Source organism: Pleurodeles waltl, chromosome 4_1 (genome assembly GCF_031143425.1).
Source record: "Pleurodeles waltl isolate 20211129_DDA chromosome 4_1, aPleWal1.hap1.20221129, whole genome shotgun sequence".
Lineage (NCBI taxonomy): Eukaryota > Metazoa > Chordata > Amphibia > Caudata > Salamandridae > Pleurodeles > Pleurodeles waltl.
Window position 1 is genome coordinate 1,003,616,113 of NC_090442.1, and position 20,091 is coordinate 1,003,636,203.

General features: G+C 43.6%; 1 protein-coding gene across 1 annotated transcript in view; it reads left to right on the forward strand.

Annotated features, from left to right (window-relative positions):
• The window catches only part of LOC138288611 (galectin-1-like), a 28,556-nt gene extending 17,180 nt beyond the window's left edge, over positions 1 to 11,376 (forward strand). Inside the window, exon 4 of the mRNA XM_069230105.1 lies at positions 11,095 to 11,376. Coding sequence (XP_069086206.1) covers positions 11,095 to 11,250 — 156 coding nt within the window. The 3' untranslated portion in view covers positions 11,251 to 11,376. The remainder of the gene's footprint in view (positions 1 to 11,094) is intronic.
• The last annotated feature ends 8,715 nt before the right edge of the window (positions 11,377 to 20,091 follow it).

Below are 20,091 nucleotides of genomic sequence, written 5' to 3' on the forward strand. Positions count from 1 at the left end.
AGCCACAAACAGTCCTGGGCTGTTCTTATACCCTTGAGGCAAACAACAGAATTTTTTCTGGGAGCCTAGCGCGCTAAAGCTTGTTAAATCTCTGCTTTCCAGTGCGATATTCTGGCAGAAGAATCCATTAGAGATATCCAAAGTCGTTTTATATTTTTTCCGCACTATGTTGCTCATCAGATGAGAATTCTGTATAGCATATGTACGTGTATGTCCGTTAAAATGTCTGTAGTCTAAGACTATTCTATATGAATGGTCTGGTTTAGCTACAGGGAATAAGGGGTTATTCATCGGTGAGACACAGGGTTCAATTACTCCCTGGTATTCTAATTGTGTAAGTATTTCTCTCACCGGTGCCCTTGCTTCATGTTTTATGGGATATTGCGGTTGTGGCTGAGGTTCACCTTTAATCGGAATTACATGATATGGAGAATCCCTGTCCCACCCTACGTGATTTCTATATAAGGCAGGTGCTTGTGCTAGAGCCCATTTGATGCAATAGGACTCTGCGAGTTCCCCTGGAACAAGGGGCGAGAAGGAAGGTTTAATAACCTCCTCCCCAACTGGGCAGGTGCAGACAAAATCAGGTAGCCAATCTTGTTCAGCCAGCAAGATGTCATATATCTTAACTACACTATCCCAAAAGATTGCGTGTATAGTACGCTCAATGTCTCCTTCCCATTGTAAAGTCACTGTATACACCCTATCGGGTTCGGAGACACGCATATCTGCTGTTTCAACTTGTATGAAGTCATCAATTGCTTTCACCTCCAGATGCTCTAGAAGATTCTGGCGAACTATTGTGACCTCTGCTGCGCTGTCTAGCAGTGCTAGTGCCCATGTCTTGTTCTTCAAGAGAACTCTCTTCCTGAGTGGCATGTCTAACTAAAACTGCTGCCACCTTTTTCTTTTTAAACTGTTGTTTTTGTTGTATCGGTTTCTCTTCCTTCTTGGCAGAAACCTCTGAAGAGCGTTGTGATTCCTGTTTCGGTTTCACGTACTCTGTTCTACGCTCTGACCGCCCACCTCTCTCATTTCTCTTTTCCGATGAGTCCTGAAAGGAACGAGATTGGCGTGTATAAGTATATTGATATCTATCAGGCGTTTTTATATTATCTCTATTTCTGAGAATATACCTATTCCGTGGGGTCTCCGTACGTGGAGATTCTCCCCTTTTGTTTTTTAGGTGTTTGTTGTTTTTTCTCCCAGCGCTTCTTATTACCCTCAGGTTGCTGTTTAGCATTTTCTTTATTAATATTTCCCTGAAATTGAGGTTTTTGTGGTCTAGCCCCCAGGGTATCTCGACCGATACTGGAATATGTTTCCGCTATTATTTTAGGCAGTTCCCGCTCCTGATCTTGTTCCGGGACGTCACAATGACGCATGCGCACTGCAAGTGCAACTGCTTCCCCTTTAAGATTGCTTAGGATTATTGAAGAAACCGTGGCAAAGTTGCCCATCAGTTGCATTCCAAAATCTAAGGCCGGGGCTGCCCCGTATTCACCCTGAATTTGTTTAAGCACTTCCGGTAGGTTGGGCAATGTGGGTGTACCGTGTGCCGTTGTATAGAGCGCAGCAAACACCGTGCCCCATGTATTACAATGTTCCACTGTGGGAACCATCCCAAAGGGTAAACACGTAGTTAGTATTCTATGTTTGTCTTGAGGTCCCGTATGGGGAAATACCGCCTCCAGTGTATTAATTTTCTGTGCCAGCCAAAATGGAGTCTCCTACCGTTTTGCTGGGACTTTACCCATATTAGAGTGTACAGTCACCGGGTTTATACCTGGTGTTACTGCATGTGGTTGTGCTGGAGCAGCACGCACTGGGTTTGTATTTAATGTCTGCATCACAAATTGTACTAAGCATCTATATGTAGCCGTTAAGTCTGTATATAAACGTCGAACTTCAGCCACCGCCATATTTGCAACCGCAGGATGTGGTGTATATGTGGCCAAAAAAGGCCAGGTAGGACCATCATTACTTAGTGGACCTAACCTTACTGGTAATATTGAATGGGGTAGGGCACCAGCAAGCCAATTATTATGTTCTTGATAAGGTATCTCTAGGTATGCGTACGCCCTGTACTGTCCAGGCGCGTTCGCAACTGTATATGTGTGGAATGTATTTGTGTTCCCATCAACTGCTGGAATTGTGACCCAAGAGTAAAAAAGTTCTGTTTTATAGGCTGCGTGTGCGGCCACCACAAACGTGACTGGACCATCCTGGATCGTAAGGCCATTTGCTAGCAAGTGTGCTGTGAGCAGTTTTCTCATGTTAAGAGCTATTTGTATTACTTGGGGATTCGCCATTAGAAAAACAGCGAGAGTTCAGAGAAGGCACACCAAGACGGGGTCTATCCTTTTAAGGTTCAAGCTTGAACAACCATCCGCTGTAAATAGGATTACCTATACCGCGGTTGTGGACATTCTCAGTGCCATGGACGTCTCCGCTAAAGGAACTGAGGGATCATTATATTATATGAGACAGAGATAAACTGGTGGACTCGAAAATTAGAGCCAGACTAAACGTTGGCAGCGCCATGTCGCGTAGGCTCTCATTATCCTAATGAGACTACTGGATTTTTGGGTGGCAAGATTGTTCGCAGTGTGGGGGACTAAGTATGACCCACAGTGAAGGACCCTTGTCACCCCAAATCCGGGTTATGCTCGGGCTAACTAGCAGTGCCTCATCTCTCCCAAAGGGAAGAGACAATTGGGCAGTCAAGCGCATGACATCTTAGTGCTTCCCAGGGAAGTCGTGGTCACTCAGGTCACAGCCAGTTCTCTCGTACAAAGTGCGGTCTCATACATAAATGACAAAGGCAGTTTGAGTTTTAAAGATTGGTTTAATAAAATGGCTGCATTTTAGATAACAAGGCGTGAGCCGCAATAACCAGAACCATACAACACAGTAGGATTGAAATAGTAACGAGGAGAGTGGAACATAAGAATAAGGCTATCATATTGCAACTAAATTATGTTCTCTCTAAGTTATATTTTGAGCACAGCATGTGAAGCTCTAAGCCTGCTTTTCAGGTTCCCCCGGGAGGGCATCAACCCTCATACCTGAGCAAAAGCCTGTGATCTGGATCAGCATCTGCAACAGGGCAGTCAGCATCTAGTTGTGGGTTCCTGGTCGGAATCTCCCTCTTATGTGTACCCGGCTAGAAAGTGTTTTTATAACTAACACGCCGGTGTTCTAAGAAAATTCCCTACGTAAGGATGTGTACTTTCTACAAACCATAAAGAATAAACTTCTACCACGTCTATCAGCAATGTACCAGACTGTATCCTTGACTGAAGCACAGAGCGAGCAAGAATGTATTGCTTGAGAACACAGTGCTGATGTAAGCTAAACAGTGTGATAGAAGGAAATAAAAACAAGACTGTGAAACTGGTTATTGTAAAATAACAGTGCGAGGCTAAATAAAATGCATCTAGGTCAAAGTGCACAGAAGCCTAATACGTTAAGCAAACGCGCAGAAAGCTACATTAAAAATGGCTACACTACAATACAAACCCCATCATTTGGTTGAATGTACTTCAAGGCATCCAAGCTCCCTCCTAAATGGTCATAACCATTAGGTTGAGTTCAACAGGGCCACCTTGGATCTCTTCTCCAACAGTAAACAACAGTGGCAATCAAGTGTACAGCTGGGACAGTATCTTTCACATAACAGTCTCTTTTATAATGCCCTTCCTTGTGACACCTAAGTCAAGTAATCACTTTGGCTTTGAAGAACCTTCCCGTCTTCCCCTCTCCTTGTGGTGTTCTTGACATGTAACCCTGTTCTCTTTCTTCTTGTGTCCTTCCTTGGAACCTTGGTAATTGCTATGGCCATTATCCTGCAGTTAGGAACCAGTCTTTGACAGTTCCTCTCTCCCTCTGGCTTCAGGCCATGCTGCTCCAGTCCTTTGTTAACCAGGTTAGATAACTACTTGCAGGTTTCTCTTGATCTTTCTCTGTCAGATCTGATGGGTATTGCCTGGCGGAGGGTGGACAGAACACACCTTCTTGAGATCGTCAGTCACCATTGACTGGTTAGGAGCATGAAAATCCTTTTCCAGCATCCTTCTCAACCACTTATTACAATAATGCAATAAGCTATGAATCCAGGTTTCAAATGAAACACATATGTTTGCTTAAATTCTCTGAATGTACTGAACTGACTTCAGCTCAAACCACCCAATCAAAGGTTCCTTCATTCTCTCATAATTCATTTGCTCAGTCCCAGGCATCCTTCCAATAGCTGCCATACCTACTATGGGAAAGTGACTAACTAAAATGGCTCCTCAGAGTCTATAGCCTGGAGAACTCACAACAGGTACAGAAAGAGGTGTGAGCTTTCCACACCTGGATGTCCTCAACCACACTGAAGAGTGTTCAGGGGAGAGACAAAATACTAGCCTCACATAAGGAATTGCTTTTTCCTTGAACAGTACAGCCTGTAAGTTGACCCTTTATCTTAACCATTTATTAAATGGTAGTGTTTCAGGAATGCTAATAAGCTGCTCCTCTCAACGAAGCAGTCTCAATGCAACTATGGATTCACACAATGGAATGCTGCCTCCACCACTATGTGTACTAAACCCATGATAGGGACAGTAGTCCAATGTCTGTATAAGGAGGGCATACTTGGTGTGCGATCTAGGTCACAGGACAGGTGCAGGACCTAGGCTCCTGGGCACAAACTAGATCAGGGTGAGACCATTGCCAAAATCAAAAACCAGGATACCAGATACATGCAGGCTGGCACTCTGGGCAGGACAAAAGACTGAACACCAGGCAGGGGACATTCATATACCAGAACAGCAAGATTGCAAGAAGGAGTTGCCACAAAAATGAGGGCCTGTGTCTCTTTCCTCAATTCATAGGCTAATTGCCCTTATTTTGTCTTACTGTCCTATCTAACATCTGCCAGCACAGTTGGTGTAGCTTTTGCAGTCTGTCATGTACACCGTGGCTCCATGCCACCATACAATCTCTCTTCCATATTTCACCCCTTTTATCTGTAAATCCACAGATCTTTTTTAGTAAGTACCCTTGAAGAGGATCCAATATGTCTCTAGGACACAATGCATTTGGTGATAGTGTCACATAGATACACTAAGGGCCTGATTTAGATTTTGGCAGACGTGTTACTCCGTCACAACGTTGACGGAATTCCTGTCCAAGGAAATATAAATCCCATAGGATATAATAGGATTTATATTTTGGCGAACGGGATATCCGTCACCATTGTGACAGAGTAACCTGTCTGCCAAAATGTAAATCAGGCCCTTTGTCTTTCACCCAATCCTTTATAGCTGTCACTGAGCCTCCTCGACAACAAATAGCCACTCACAGCAAGAATCAATGCCACACCTGAAAAAACGGACTGCCATGTTCCTATGAAATCTCAGCAAGGCCAACAGGGGAGAAAGAGCAACAGGCTTATTAATGATGTCTGGGATCATACAAAACTGAGACCATTAGATTACCAACATGAGGCGAGCCCACGCTAGGTGTATGAAGGCATCAATCTATTGTTGATCTGTGTCCACTTCCAAGCCAAAGGATTCTATTCTCCATGGGATACAGTACAACCCAAGCAGATAATTTAAACATAGAAACCCATAGTTGCTATTCAGAGAAATATTCCTAGTCCGAGAGCAATATTGCCATTGTTCATCAGTCAATGTAATCCCCAAGGCTTAGCCATCTCTATCTTGGAGCTAGCTTTAGTATTATGTAGACAGAGATGGCATTTTGGGATGTGACAGGACATAATTAGCAGCAAGAGTGCACCCTCTGTCTGCTGAATGGGGGAGGGGCCAACATCTCTCAAGAAAGTGTTGAAGTATATAGTAGAGGAGATGTCTAATGAATATATATATATTTTTATAACAGTTTTATTAGGTTTTTAAAATGCAAAACAATTGTTACCATAGGATGATTCCAAAACACTGCTATAAACGATGAGGGAGGCCAGGGCACATCAAATAGCAGTACATAGTACAACATTATCATCATTAAAGCATATAATGGGACATCATCTCGTTTGTGGATACAGTTAATCAGAGAGTTTGGGTCATAAGCCTCAACCATGTTGTTCAGGAGTAGCATCTGCTCGTGGGTGAAGATTGGAATATGTTATCCAGCTACCCCATATTTTCCAGAACCTACGTGGACATCCTCTGCTCTTGTATACCACCCTCTCCGCTGCCATATATAAAGCCATCCCTCGACTCCATTCAGCAAGCGTAGGTACCTCGGGGATCCCCTCACCAGATGTCTCTTAGCAATTATCAGAGGTAGGTTACAGAATAGTAATTTCATACAACGGAGATCTGTCACAAGGTATGCCTAGTAGGACATATTTAGGATCTCCTGGTAGTGTTATCTCGCGTATCATTCCTAGTTCGTCCAGCAAGCTTTGGCAGAAAGGACGTAAGGCCGGGCAGTCCCAGAGGGTGTGGAAATAATCTCCCCCTTGACTCCTACATCGTAAACAGTCGCGAGAGGTCGCCTACCCCATTTTATAAAGGTGCACTCTATCATAATAAATTCAGTGTAATATCTTTAGTTGAATGAGTCGCAATCTGGATTTAATCACCACCTCTGTAGGAAACATAAGGGCAGTGTCCCAATCTGCATCTTTCTACTCGCCCCCGTCACCTTCCCAGGAGCGTCTGAGTTTCTGTAAAGTGTCTAGCATATTATTGTTAAGGGTTCTATTGTCCAATGAATATATTTGAGTGCACAAGAGTTGGCTTTAAAACCTGTGTTTCCAATTGAAAGGATGTGATTTAGGAGATATCATATCCTTCCTGTGAAATGTAGCTTTCGTGCAAATGAGAGTCCTAATCTGATTCAGACTTCCTACCCTCCAGCTAATGAGTCTCTATTCATGACACAACCTTTAGACAACAGTCCCAAACCAATCTAAGAAGCATCCTCCCCCTAAAGCTAAGCAAATCCTGAACATTAGAATTGCAATCACGGCCAATAGGAAGCAAATCTTGCAGGTAGCATATTCACAAATCCCTGGTTTAATTTTTAGATAATAAAAACCATGAACTAATGGTGATTGTAGGTGACAATGCGGGGTGATAACTCATAAAGAATTCGGTCATCCAAAATTAATATACACGTTTCACAAGCTCAAAAAATAACATTTGAGAAGAAAATAAAATGGTACAAAATGACTACAGTGCCTCTTCAAACCGGAATAATTTGCGAACCTGTCTTCCTTGTGTGTATTGATCTCCACGTCAATGTATGTTGTTTTCTTGATATTCACTCTTGATATTTATATTTCGGCAGTGCTGAATTTGTAAATAAAAAGGTGCCGTTGCCCAAAGCCTCCCTCTTAAACACGCGGCTGCTTCAGTTAAATGTGTGAGCACGGAATACTGAGGCGGCATAATCCTGAAGCCATCTCGGGCCTCTTCACTTCATATAAAGCCACTCCCTGCCACTTCAGCTCACTCTTGCAGCTTTCTACTTTCTCCCTTTGTGGCGCTTTTCCGTTTTTCCCTTCCTTCCTCTTTCCCATGTGTGTATGTTAATCGCAGCAAATGCTTGAGGCAGAAGAATAAGCCCCGGCCCTCAAAAATGAGTACCCGTGCTCAGCACCGGAAACAACAAACACAAATTAAGCACTGTATTTCGGTAATCCATAACTGGGGAGTACTTCTGAGGTGCGTAGGAAAATGTTAAGCCATAGTATACGTTACTGCTGTGTTTGGATAGTGTTGGTTTCCTTGAATATGACCAGTACAGGTTTGAACACGTGGACCTTTGCCCATATTTTCAGATGACTTGAAATTTAGATTTACACGTAAAGTGCTGGCATTAGTGACTGTGTATTTATGGTTAAGAAAGTTTTTATTAACAAGATTTTGAAGTTTTTATAACTTTTAGCGCTAGTCGAAGAGTTACTGAATGTAATTACACCAGACATAGCATAAAAGTAGTGCTTTGGCAGAAAGGTACATTTTAATTCATTCGGTATAAATCTGCGCAGCGGATTTTGATACTTTTGCATTACAAAATGAAGTGTGTAATGGGTTTTGAATGGTTACTTTTAGAAATATGTTTATTTGCAACTTTCCAAGAATTACTGTTTGTGAAGGGCTTGGATTGCATTGGACGAGGGAGCCTTTTGTCCTATTGCCCAATTTGTGTTCATGGATCCTAAAGCGGGCCGCAGACCCAAATGCCGCGAATGGTGAGCTACTTCATGTCAACAAAAATAATTACTTGCATAAAGGTCAGTGCCAACATCCAATGACCCATTGACTCATGTGGGAGTGAGGAGATCAACGCTCAGGGCCACAAAATAAAAACATTAAATTGTTGGTGTGGGGGTCACAGACACCAGGCGGAGATTGCTGACCCAAGGGCCTGACTGAGTGCAAATGTCCCTGGACCAGGTCTCGAGGTCTGTAAACCAGGAAAACAATGTAAAAAACACACAGACAGCTCCAGGTATCAGGCCCTGTAGTGACTGAAGTAGGGCAGGCCTCGTGGCCAATCACCCAGTACACAGTTGAAACCTGGGAGCCTTCAGAGAATGACAATTTCAGGTAAGGGGCCCAGAACAAAGGAACATGAAGGATGTTGCAGTCATTATGGGCAAAACAAGTCTGTATGGGACCCATGGTTTTGGATATATCACACATGATTGTAAGTCGGACTATAAAGAACTATTGTCTGACATGCCATAAATATTGTTTACAAAATAGCATTCCCTTTGGTATATATTGTCTATCATTAACTTTAGTTGTAAGATATTATGTAGACAATATTTAGGCACACAATTTTGGCCCAAATGATATTCTGAAGACACGCTGACAGTCAAAATCTGGTACCACACCATCACAAACATTATTTTAACATTTATGTGTCAAACACACACCCCATAGACCACATATCCACTGCATAAATGAGTCAAGAACTTTTAGTTATGCATGACTGATCTCACCCTTCCTGGTAAGTGCTTGTAGGTAGTCTTGTTCCCAGGAGAGCAGGTAGGAAAGTCTATAATTCAGGACAGTAATCTACCACCACCACTTTACACACTGCATAACCTGGTAATAAGGGTAGTAGCCTCTCCCATTTCGGTTGGTGGAACAGTTTGGGTGCACTGATTTTCAGCAGAGCTAGGTCAGGACTATATTCACCAGCCTCAACATTTGTTAAATCACTTATAATCCATGCTGATGTTGTTCCTCACTCCCACTTCTAGGTTCCCCACTTTCTATCCTACCAACAGATGTACATGCTAAAAAGGGAAGGAAAAGATTCAATTGGTAGTTATCCTGTCCATACTACTTTCTCCATCGATGAGTTTCTTGGAGGTCCACAAATATGTCTTTAACCATGGTCATACTACTCTCAGTGTCCATTCTAAAGTTTAACTCTCAGCTTATTCTGGTGTTTGTAGAGAGGCACCTTTGAGTGAACTGCAGGCTTCCCTTCCCATGCATCCACAGATACCACCATTACTTCCCTAGGAACACTTGTGTGGTGTGCTTCAGCGTGAAAAGGAAACCTGTTTATTTGGTAGACTGGAGCCAGTGATGTTTCCAGGAAGACTCTTATTAGAAGAGAATGCAGGAGATTTCTCCAATTACTTGTTTGGCCCTGTTCAAAGCACTCATTCCCTGTTGGGCATCTGTTTCCAGTCAGAAGTCACTGCCTTCTGGTTTTGCTGATGGGGACTTTACTCCTCAACTGACTCAGTCAGCTGCTCACATTGCCTCTTGTGATCTACACTTTTGGCTGCCCACTAATCCGGTGTTGCTGCAAGCTCGGGATCATCCAATGAGAGTAACCAGAGTACTATCTTAACTTTACCTAATGAGTTAAATTCAGCTGAGAGCTTGTACAAGATTTTAGTCAGTTCTGTCTCCCCTTTCACATCGTCATCAACATTCTATTTTGCACCACTGTAATCCTTAAAATATGTGTGGTAGTGGACTGTGGTTAGCCCAAACTCACCCTTCATTTATTTGTGTTTGGTTCTATCATTCCCACACAGGTTAGCTCAGGGGTCCTATTGCACACTGGTCTAGCAGGCCAGAGTGTTGGCAATGAACTGATCTATTTTAGTAGCTGCAGTGTTAGACCTTCCAAACACAGAGAGATCACCTTCAGCTCACCCGCTGTTAAGATCTTGAGTGCTGTCTCCTCAAACACCCTTATAACCAAATCTATGAGAAAATAAAGAAACAAATAAACCCATTACCTCAACGCCAGGACCATGATGTTTCCAAAAATCAGATATTGCCGTTCTGCTTCTGATAATCTACTAATCATCAAAATGTATTTTTATTATCATTGTCACCACTATTTGTTTTATGTCACAGGAAGACACACCTGGACCCTTTTATCAATCCATAAGTCTCTGCTGACCAGTGACGTGTTTCCAAGCTTCCACAGGCATCTTCCTACATGAACATGTTTTTAAACTCGCTTACAGTCCTCCTTCATCACGGATGCATATGTATAAGCTTGTCCTGTCTGTAGCCAACAGTCATTGTTAATCAGGGATATGTATTTGCAAGTTTCTCTAGTCCTTCATGCCTTTAAAGTCCTTCTCCACCTGGGAGAGGCATTTACAAGTTTCTTCTGCACTCCTTCACTATGGACAAGTATTTGCAACCATACATGGTTCTTCTCAATGACGGGCATTTATTTGTAGCTTCCCATATCTTCCTTCACCAGTGATATGTGTTTACTATCTTCCAATATTCTCGTCCATGTATTTACCTTCCCGCCCTCTTCCACTAGAAACTTGTATTTAAAACTCCCACTGTCGTTATAAAAGGTTTTGGAAGTAAGATGTGGGCAAATGACAAGATGATTAATGGGAACACTGGCGATGGGTGGAAGGGACAGAGCCCCGGTTGAACATAAGAGTCTAAGAAAGGTAGGTGAGCACTTAGTAGAGGTGTCAGGGTAAAGTGGCAGAGGAGAATGGGTCTGGATAAAGAGATTGATGGAACAGGGCAGATTAGGAGACTGGTATAGTCTTAGTTTTCACATAATGAAGCACATAATGTTACCCTGATATTGAACTCTATTTTTTTATATCCCTTGCAGGTAACTGTACAATATGAGATGGACCAAATGAAGATCACTTTGCAAGATGGTCATACGTTTGTGTTTCCAAACCGGCTGGACATGCGGACGGTCAACTACTTGTCTGTAGAAGGATTTGACTTGCATTCACATGGAGTGACACAAACTCAGTGTTGACAGCCCAGAATGCAGACCACAAAAACCCCGTTCTAGGAGACGTGGAAAGTCAGCTTTACCATCTATAGAGGGTCTGAAGTTTGATCTTATCCCCTGAGGCATCTTTGTTGAATGAGGGCCTATGTATATGGTGATATACTCTAAGTAAAGTTTTCTGTTCTTCGTTAAATGGTTGCCTCTAGTGTTTACTTATTTACCTGTATTTATTTCTGTAACTGTTAAAAGGGCAGCTTGTTCAATTATGTATCTCTGCTCTTACGACTCTCCCTACAAATCTGCTGCTTGGATCAAAGGTGTCAGAACCACCTCTGGTCCCTGGCTCAGTGATTCCATTTCACACTGGACTAGCAAGGGCCCTATGACAGTGGGTACTGTAATTTCAAAGTGGTGTCTCCATGTCAGTAATACTAGTTGCCCTCACTTAGCTTAATCAAGCTGTTCCCCTTCTGCACTTCTCTGTCATTGAGGTGATAGGGATGACAACTGAAGTACAGCACAAAAACACAAAATTGAGACAGTACTATCACTTAAAATGGGATTAAGACTTTACCATCACCTAAGTAAGATACATCCATTAGAAACAGAACAGACAACCAAAATACTCGAAAACAGGAAAAATAGTGACAGAAACTTCACAGGCCTGAATATAACAAAAAAGTATTTATAGCTTTGTTAAAAACAGGGTCTCTAGTTGGCAGTCGGTTTGCACCCTGTCCAAGTAGCGACCCTCACTCTAATCAGGATAAGGGAGATACCTAGCACAGATAACCCCTGCTCAATCCCTTGGTAGCTTGGCACGAGCAGTCAGGCTTATCTCAAAGCAATGTGTAAAGCATTTGCACATAACACACAATAATACAGTGAAAACAGTGCAAAAGGACACCACACCAGTTAAAAAAAAATAGCCATTATTTATCTATGTAAAACAAGACTAAAACGAGAAAAATACAACATACAGTAATAACGATGTGAAGTTTGCAAGAATTACTTAAAAATAAAATTCCATGAAGTCGATAACATAGTCTGGAGCTATCATGGCGTCGTGAATAACAAATCCACCCGTTCAGGCTGGCCCCGGCATCGCAGGCCAGCTCCAGTGTCGGGAAGACCCTCAAACAGTACCTTGGAAATACGGGGCGTGGTGATCTTTGCGATGAGATCCGGAGTGCAGTATCACTGGCGACGCAGGTGTCGGTTCCGGAGGTCGGTGCAGGGGTCTTCGAGCCCTTGAAATCACATGCATTGCAGATTGAACTTCGGGCTGATGACAAAGTCAGGAGCGCTGGCGTAGATGGTGTTGGGTCTGCGGTGCAAAGCGGGATAATGCGACGTGCGGTGCCCACAGGCAGTGGCTCGGTGACGGCATCCTGCGGCGTCGGTGAGACCAGGGCTACGGTGTGAAGTGGGACGGTGCAACATGCGGTGTCTCCAGGACACGGTGCAGGCAGTTTTGTCATTGTTGCTGAAGCTATGTCATCAGTAGGCCCAAGACAGCGGTGTGGTGTGGGCTCTGTGAGGCGCATACGGGTCGCAGTGCAGACTGAGGCCTCTGTTGACGACACTGGAGTCGATATTGCTGGCATCGGTGGACTGGGGCTGCAGTGCGTGATGGGACGGTGTGTCGTACACCTCACGAGTGGAGCCTACTTGCCACGGTGCAGGCAGCGGTGCCAGTGCAAGCGTGGAGCATTGTCGGTGATGCCAAGGCTGCATTGTGAGCAAGGCGATGCCGAGTGCGGGGCCCACAGGTGACAGTGCAAGCAGCAGCTCGATGACGGTGTCAGGTTGCGGTGTCAGTGAGACCAGGGTTGCGGTGCGAAGTGGGGCATGGCTCTGTGTGGCGTCATCAGGTCACGGTGCAGTCAGCAGCGTAGTTTACAGTGTTGCAGTGATTTTTCTTCTGTTGCAGTACAAAACACACAGTTCCCAGTGCTGTAGGCAGACAAAGCTGAAGTATTTGATATCCCTGAGACTTCCAACAGGAGGCAAGCTCTACTCCAAGCCCTTGGAGAAACCTCGCAAGCGGGATACACAGCAAAGTCCAGTCTTTGCCCTCTTTAAGAAAGAAGCAGCAGCTGCAGGCCAACCCAACAAAGCACCCACAGCAAAGGGGCAGTACTCCTCCTCTATCTCTTCTCATTGGCAGAGGTTCTTCTTGATCTAGAACTTTTCTAAAAAGTCTGGGATTTTGGATCTACTACTTATACTCAGTTCTGCCTATGAAGTAGGCAAACTTCAAGGGAAAGTCTCTGTTGCTGACAAGATCTTCCTTGCTCAGACCTGGCCCCAGCAAATACCAGGGGGTCAGAGACTGCATTGTGTGAGGGCAGGCACAGCCCTTTCAGGTGTAAGTGACCACTCCTCCCTCCACTCTAGCCCAGATGGCCCATCAGGATATGCAGGTTACACCCTAGCTCCCTTTGTGTCATTGTCTAGTGGAGATTCACAAACAGCCCAACTGTCAGTCTGACTCAGACGTGGAATACACAAGCAGGCAGAGGCACAGAATGGTTTAAGCAAGAAAATGCCAACTTTCTAAAAGTGGCATTTTCAAACAGATCATTTAAAAACCAACTTTACAAAAATATTTTGTTTAAATTGCGAGTTCAGAGACCCCAAACTCCATATCTCTATCTACCCCCAAAGGGAAACTGCACTTAAAAGTTATTTAAAGGCAATCCCCATGTTAACCTATAAGAGAGATAGGCCTTGCAACAGTGAAAACTAAATTAGCCAGTATTTCACTGTTAGGACATGTAAAACACACCAGTACATGTCCTACCTTCTAAATACACTGCACCCTGCCCATGGGGAAAACTAGGGCCTACCTTAAGGGTGCCTTACATGTAGTAAAAGGGAAGGTTTGGCCTGGCGAGTGGGTACACTTGCCAGGTCGAATTGGCAGTGCAAGACTGCACACATAGACACTGCAGTGGCAGGTCTGAGATATGTTAACAGGGCTACTCATGTGGGTGGCACAATCAGTGCTGCTGGCCCACTAGTAGCATTTGATTTACAGGCCCTGGGCATACATAATGCACTTTACTAGGGACTTGTTAGTAAATCACATATGCCAATCATGGATAAACCTTTCAGCAATACAATTTACATGGGGAGTACTTGCACTTTAGCACTAATGTGCAGTGGTAATGTGCGCAGAGACAATAAACCAGCAAAAACAAATCAGAAAAAATAGGAGGAGGAAGGCAAAAAGTTTGGGGATAACCCTGCAAAAAGGATGTTCCTTTTCAGCACTTTTTAAGAAGAAGGCCTACCAAACAACACAGTTGGATGGTTAGCTAAAGACTTCTGGTGGTCATTCTGAAAGCTTTCCTGGAAATCTATGCCACCCACTGCTAACCATTTGCTTTCTGTTTTGTAACTCATAGTTGCTTGCTTTCTATTTGCTGACTTTATTTGTTTTAGGCTTTCCAGCTTGAGTTAATCCCTCCCGTGGAGAATAGCATATTTACCATATTCTTCTACCAGTGCTCGCCTTCTAAAACAGGCCTTTAAATTTTGTTCTTATTTTGCCACATTTGCTGTGCATTCAAAGACCGATGTCAAATGTCATGCTCTATCTGCTGAGGGAGCTTGGTTTTTATGTTTCTTTCTCTGACTTCAAAATTAGAGGATTTCTGTGATTATCTTGCTGGGAAAATAACTACTTTTTATCAAGCACACAACAAAACTTAAATGTCTGTAAATGAACTGTACAGATATTTCAAGATATATCAGAATTAGGAAAGTGCAAATAAAGGACTTTTTTGTAATTCTTAAGTGTAGTGGAAACATATAATATGATCAAATAAATCAACACACTAGGGGATGACATTTCCACACACTGTTTGTGTGCTGTATATTTTTATCGCTAAAACTGTATGTCTGTGCAAATGTAATGGCCATTTCAATTGAAAATGTATTATATGTAATAGCACTGTGGTACCACACCATTCATGGTCCATATTACGCCACTCCACTCTACACCACTCCACTCTACAGCACACTAGTCCGCTCTATTCCCCTTCACTCTACATCACTCTACTCCACTCCACGACAAGCCACTCCATTCTATGACACTCCATTCTTTGACAGGCCACTCTAATCTACAGCACTCCACTCCACTCGACGGCATTTTACTCCCCTCTATGACACTCCACGGCATGCTACTCTAAGACACTCTATGACACGCACTCTAAGACTCACCACTCCACTCTACTCCGAGACACACTATTGCATTCCACTCCACTCTACTATACTCTATGACACACCACTCCATGCTACACCACTCCCCTCTATTCCACTTCACTCTATGCCATTCCACTCTGTGGCTCTCTATGGCATGCTACTCTACTCTGTGACATGCCACTCTGCTCTAAATCTCTCCACTCTGTGCCACAACACTCTATGACAATCCACTCTGACACCTCACTCCACTCTATGCTATGCCATTCCACTGTACTCCCCTCCACTCTACACCACTCACTTTACTACACCATTCCACTCTATACCATTCAACTCTATGCCATGCTAGAACACACTACTCTACAACAAGCTACTCCACTCTTCTTCTCTCCACTCTACACCCTGACATCCTACGCACAACACTCTACATCACCTTACTCCACTTTATACTATGATGTTCCAGTGTAATTCTCTCCACTCCACTCTGACACTTTACTCCACCCTACGCCACTCCATTCTACACCTCTTCACTCTATGCCGCTCCACTCTACCATATGACACTCTACACCCCTCCACTCTATGACACTTTACTTCACTGTATGTCACTCTACTCTACAACACTCTACTCCACTATATGCCACTCTGCGACACTATAACACTCTACACAACTTCTTCTACACCACTCCATGACACTTTACTCCAGTCTAATGGATTACACACTACTCCACTATGATGCTCTCTACTCCACTACTACTCCACTCTATGCCAGTCCATTCAGTGCCACTCTTTGCCACTCCACCCTATGGCACTCTATCCCACTACACTCTACAACACTCTAATCCACTCTATGCCACGCCACTCTACAACACTCTACTTCTCTCTATGCCGCTTCACTCAACAACACTCTACTCTATGACAATCCATAAGACTTTACTCAATGGCACACCACAACACTTCACTCCACTCTGACACTTTACTCCACTCTACAACATTCCATGTCATGCCACTCCACTCTGTGCCAGTCCTTTTTATGACATGCTACTTCACTCTACGACACTCTACACCTCTTCACTCTGCGACACTCCACTCATTGCCCTTCGCTGTACTGCCCTCTACTCTACAACACTCTGAGCCCTCCATGACACTCTATGGCACTCTATTCTATGACATTCTACTCAACTCTATACCACTCTACTCAATGACAATCGACTCCATTCTACGCCACTCTACTCTAAGGCACTCTACTCCACTGTACGCAACTCCCTCTAGGCCACTCCACACCATTTTGTTCCACTCTATGCCACTCCACTCTACAACACTCTACTCCACTCTACACCATTTCTCTCAACACCATTCGATGACACTTTATGACTCTACTTCATTCAACACAACTCTCTCTATGCCACTCAATGCCACTTTACTCTACTCTACTCTGTGACACACTACTCTACACTACTGTACTCCCCTTTATGCCACTCTTGGACACTCTACAACACTATACTCCACTCTATGCCACTCCACTCTATGCCACTCCACTTTACAACACTCTACTCCACTATATGCCACTCTATGACACTATACAACTTCCTCTACGCCACTCCATGCGACTTTACTCCAGTTTAATGTATGACACACTACTCCACTATACTCCACTAGTACTCCACTCTACGACAGTCCATTCAATGCCACTCTATGCCACTCCACTCTATGACGCTCTACCCCAATACACTCAACGACACTCTACGATACTCTACTCCACTCTGTACCATGCCACTCTACAACACTATGCCTCACTCTCTGCCACTCCACTCAACAACACTCCACTCCACTCTATTCTATGACAATCTATAAGACTTCACTCTATGACACTCCACAACACTTCACTCCACTCTGACACTTTACTCCACTCAACAACATTCCATGTTATGATACTCCACTCTGTGCCAGTCCACTTTATGACATTCTACTTCACTCTACACCTCTCCACTCTGCCACACTCCACTCATTGCCCTCCACTATTACTGCCCTCTACTCTACGACACTCTGAGCCCTCCATGACACTCTATGGCACTGTATTCTATGACATTCTACTCAACTCTGTACCACTCTATGACAATCTACTCTATTCTACGCCACTCTACTCTAAGGCACTCTACTCCACTGTACGCAACTCCCTCTATGCCACTTCCCACCACTTTGTTCTGGTCTCTGCTACTCCATTCCACTCCACTCTACTGTGCTCCACTCTTTCCACCTCCACTCTGGCACTCTATGCTACTCCACTCTACAACACTCTACAACACTCTACAACACTCTACAACACTCTACTCCACTCTATTCCACTCTATTCCACTCTTCTCCCTCCACAACATTCAATGCCACTCCACTCACTCCACTCTATGCCACTCTCGCCACTCCATTCCATGACACTCCACGCCACTCCACAACACTATACGCTGGTGTACAACATGGCTAAAACACATTGGCAAAGTTTATAGCCCTCACATAGGCAAGACCTATTGGTTTTGCCAATGCTTAATTTTCAGAGTCAGTGAAATCGAGCAGTCAAGTCTTAGCACCTGATTTATGGCCTGGCGGATGGCACTCTGTACCTTAGTGTGACGTAGGACATTACATCCCCCACCCTGACATGCTATTGTCCCCCAAATTAAGAGATGACCCAGCAGTCAACTCTGTACAATAAAAGGAACAGTTGTCACAGCGGTTTCTTTCAATGTATAAAAGTTTGGTGGATGGCCACCATCAGTTTTGATGTCTATTTGCCAAACGTTTTCAATGTTTTTGTTGTTCACAAATAAACGCTTGAAGCAGAGGCTTGTTTCTGTAAACAAAATAGCTAATGGCCACCCGGGGACTCATTAGGCTTTCTTTTTTCTGTTCCTCACCACCAGGTTTTTCCTGGCAGTGACAAATAGATAACACATACATTACACTGTCCACCCTAAATAGGGTCGGTGGTGCAATAGCCTTCCTCTGATGGAATCTACTCCATCAAGTCATCAAAAGAAGCTTTTCGTCGATGAAGCTAAAGGAGATTCCATCGACGGAAAGCTGGTGATGCACCAAACTCTTTAATGAAGAAGGCAGACCAAGGGCCTGATTCACAAACGTAAACTTACACTTTTGTGTACGTTTACACTCGTAGTGGTAACTTTACTACTGTTTTGGTATTCACTAATTATGAGTGTAATGTTACTAATAGCAAAGTTTACAAATGTTATTTTACTACAAGTAAAATTACTAGTAGTAAAATGACACTCTTATTTTGAGGATACTAAAACAGTTGTAAAGTTACTGCAGCAAGTGTAAACTTACACAAAAGTGTAAGTACTGTTTTGATATTCACAAACTATAAGTGCAATTTTACTTCTAGTAATTTTCAAGTGCAATTTTACTACCAGTAAAGTTACTGTTATATTCTGTTTTGCAATACTATGTAGAGTACACACAGCATCTCGGAAGAGCGTTCTGAGAATGGCAGTTATTGCTGGACTGCACGGTCGTTTCCTTTCTAACTCCTTTTCCAAGCCGGCACGTTGCCGCACTGCTCATGAGCGCCGTTGCCCTCGCGCTCAGTTTCAATAGGGTTCCTCAAATAGCGGTCACCATTTTCTGCCACTTTTGAGGAATGTCTCCTTTCACTCACCACTCGTCCAAGTTTCTTTGCAAATCTTGTTAGTTGAAGCGGATTTCAATACCGCTTCACTAGAGCCTCGTCTCTAGCTATATTTAGCTACGAGGACTCGAAGTGCCACACCTGGTACACTCCCCTTACCCTCATTTCACCACCCACAGGCGGCGTTTAGCTCTCACAGTCCACTCCTTCGAATTTTAACCCTTTCCTTTCAGGATTTTTTCTGCATTCCTACATATTTGACATTTTCTTCATTTTATTATGGAGTTTGACAGCTCTCCTTTGCTGCAGGATGCTACTGATGAGGAAAATGCAGTAAAACAGGATTTAAATGACTATATTTAAGCCTCTGTGCAACAGGCAGTCTCGGCCTCTATGGAAAAACTGTCCAAAAATCTGGAAAATCCTGTTTTTAATATGATGTCAAATACGATTTTGGCCTAGTCTGCGGGGAAAAGCAGAAAGCAACCATTAACCAATATTCAATCTAAAAAACAACATAATTTGGCGCTATTGGTCAGTGAGGTTCCCTCACACAAGGCAGGGGATGTGGCTCCTCTCAGGCCTCCTTCTAAGGAGGGGAATATTCACAAAAAAAAAAATCATTGACAAAATGTAAATCAAAATCCAAACATATTTCTTCTCCTACTGTAATTTCCTCCATTCCAGATACTGATGATCATTTGGCTGACATGGATTCAGATAATGACAAATTGACAATGATAACAGAGAGTTCTTATCACCCCCCCAAAACCAAAATCTCCTCACAAGATCTTAGAAAGCCTAAACCTGTCACAAATTCGGAGGGAGTTCCTATGTTTGATCCCAGTCACATTCACCACCCGAATTCTACGGAGGGGGTTTCAGCGGATCATGTTGGGGGGGGGGGGGGGGAGGGAGTTGGTATCCAGATTACATTTTCCTCTGGATAAACAGACAAGAGCCAAAGTGAGATTGAAATGCTCCCGTCCTTCTCTCCCTCAAAAAATTACTATTACCTC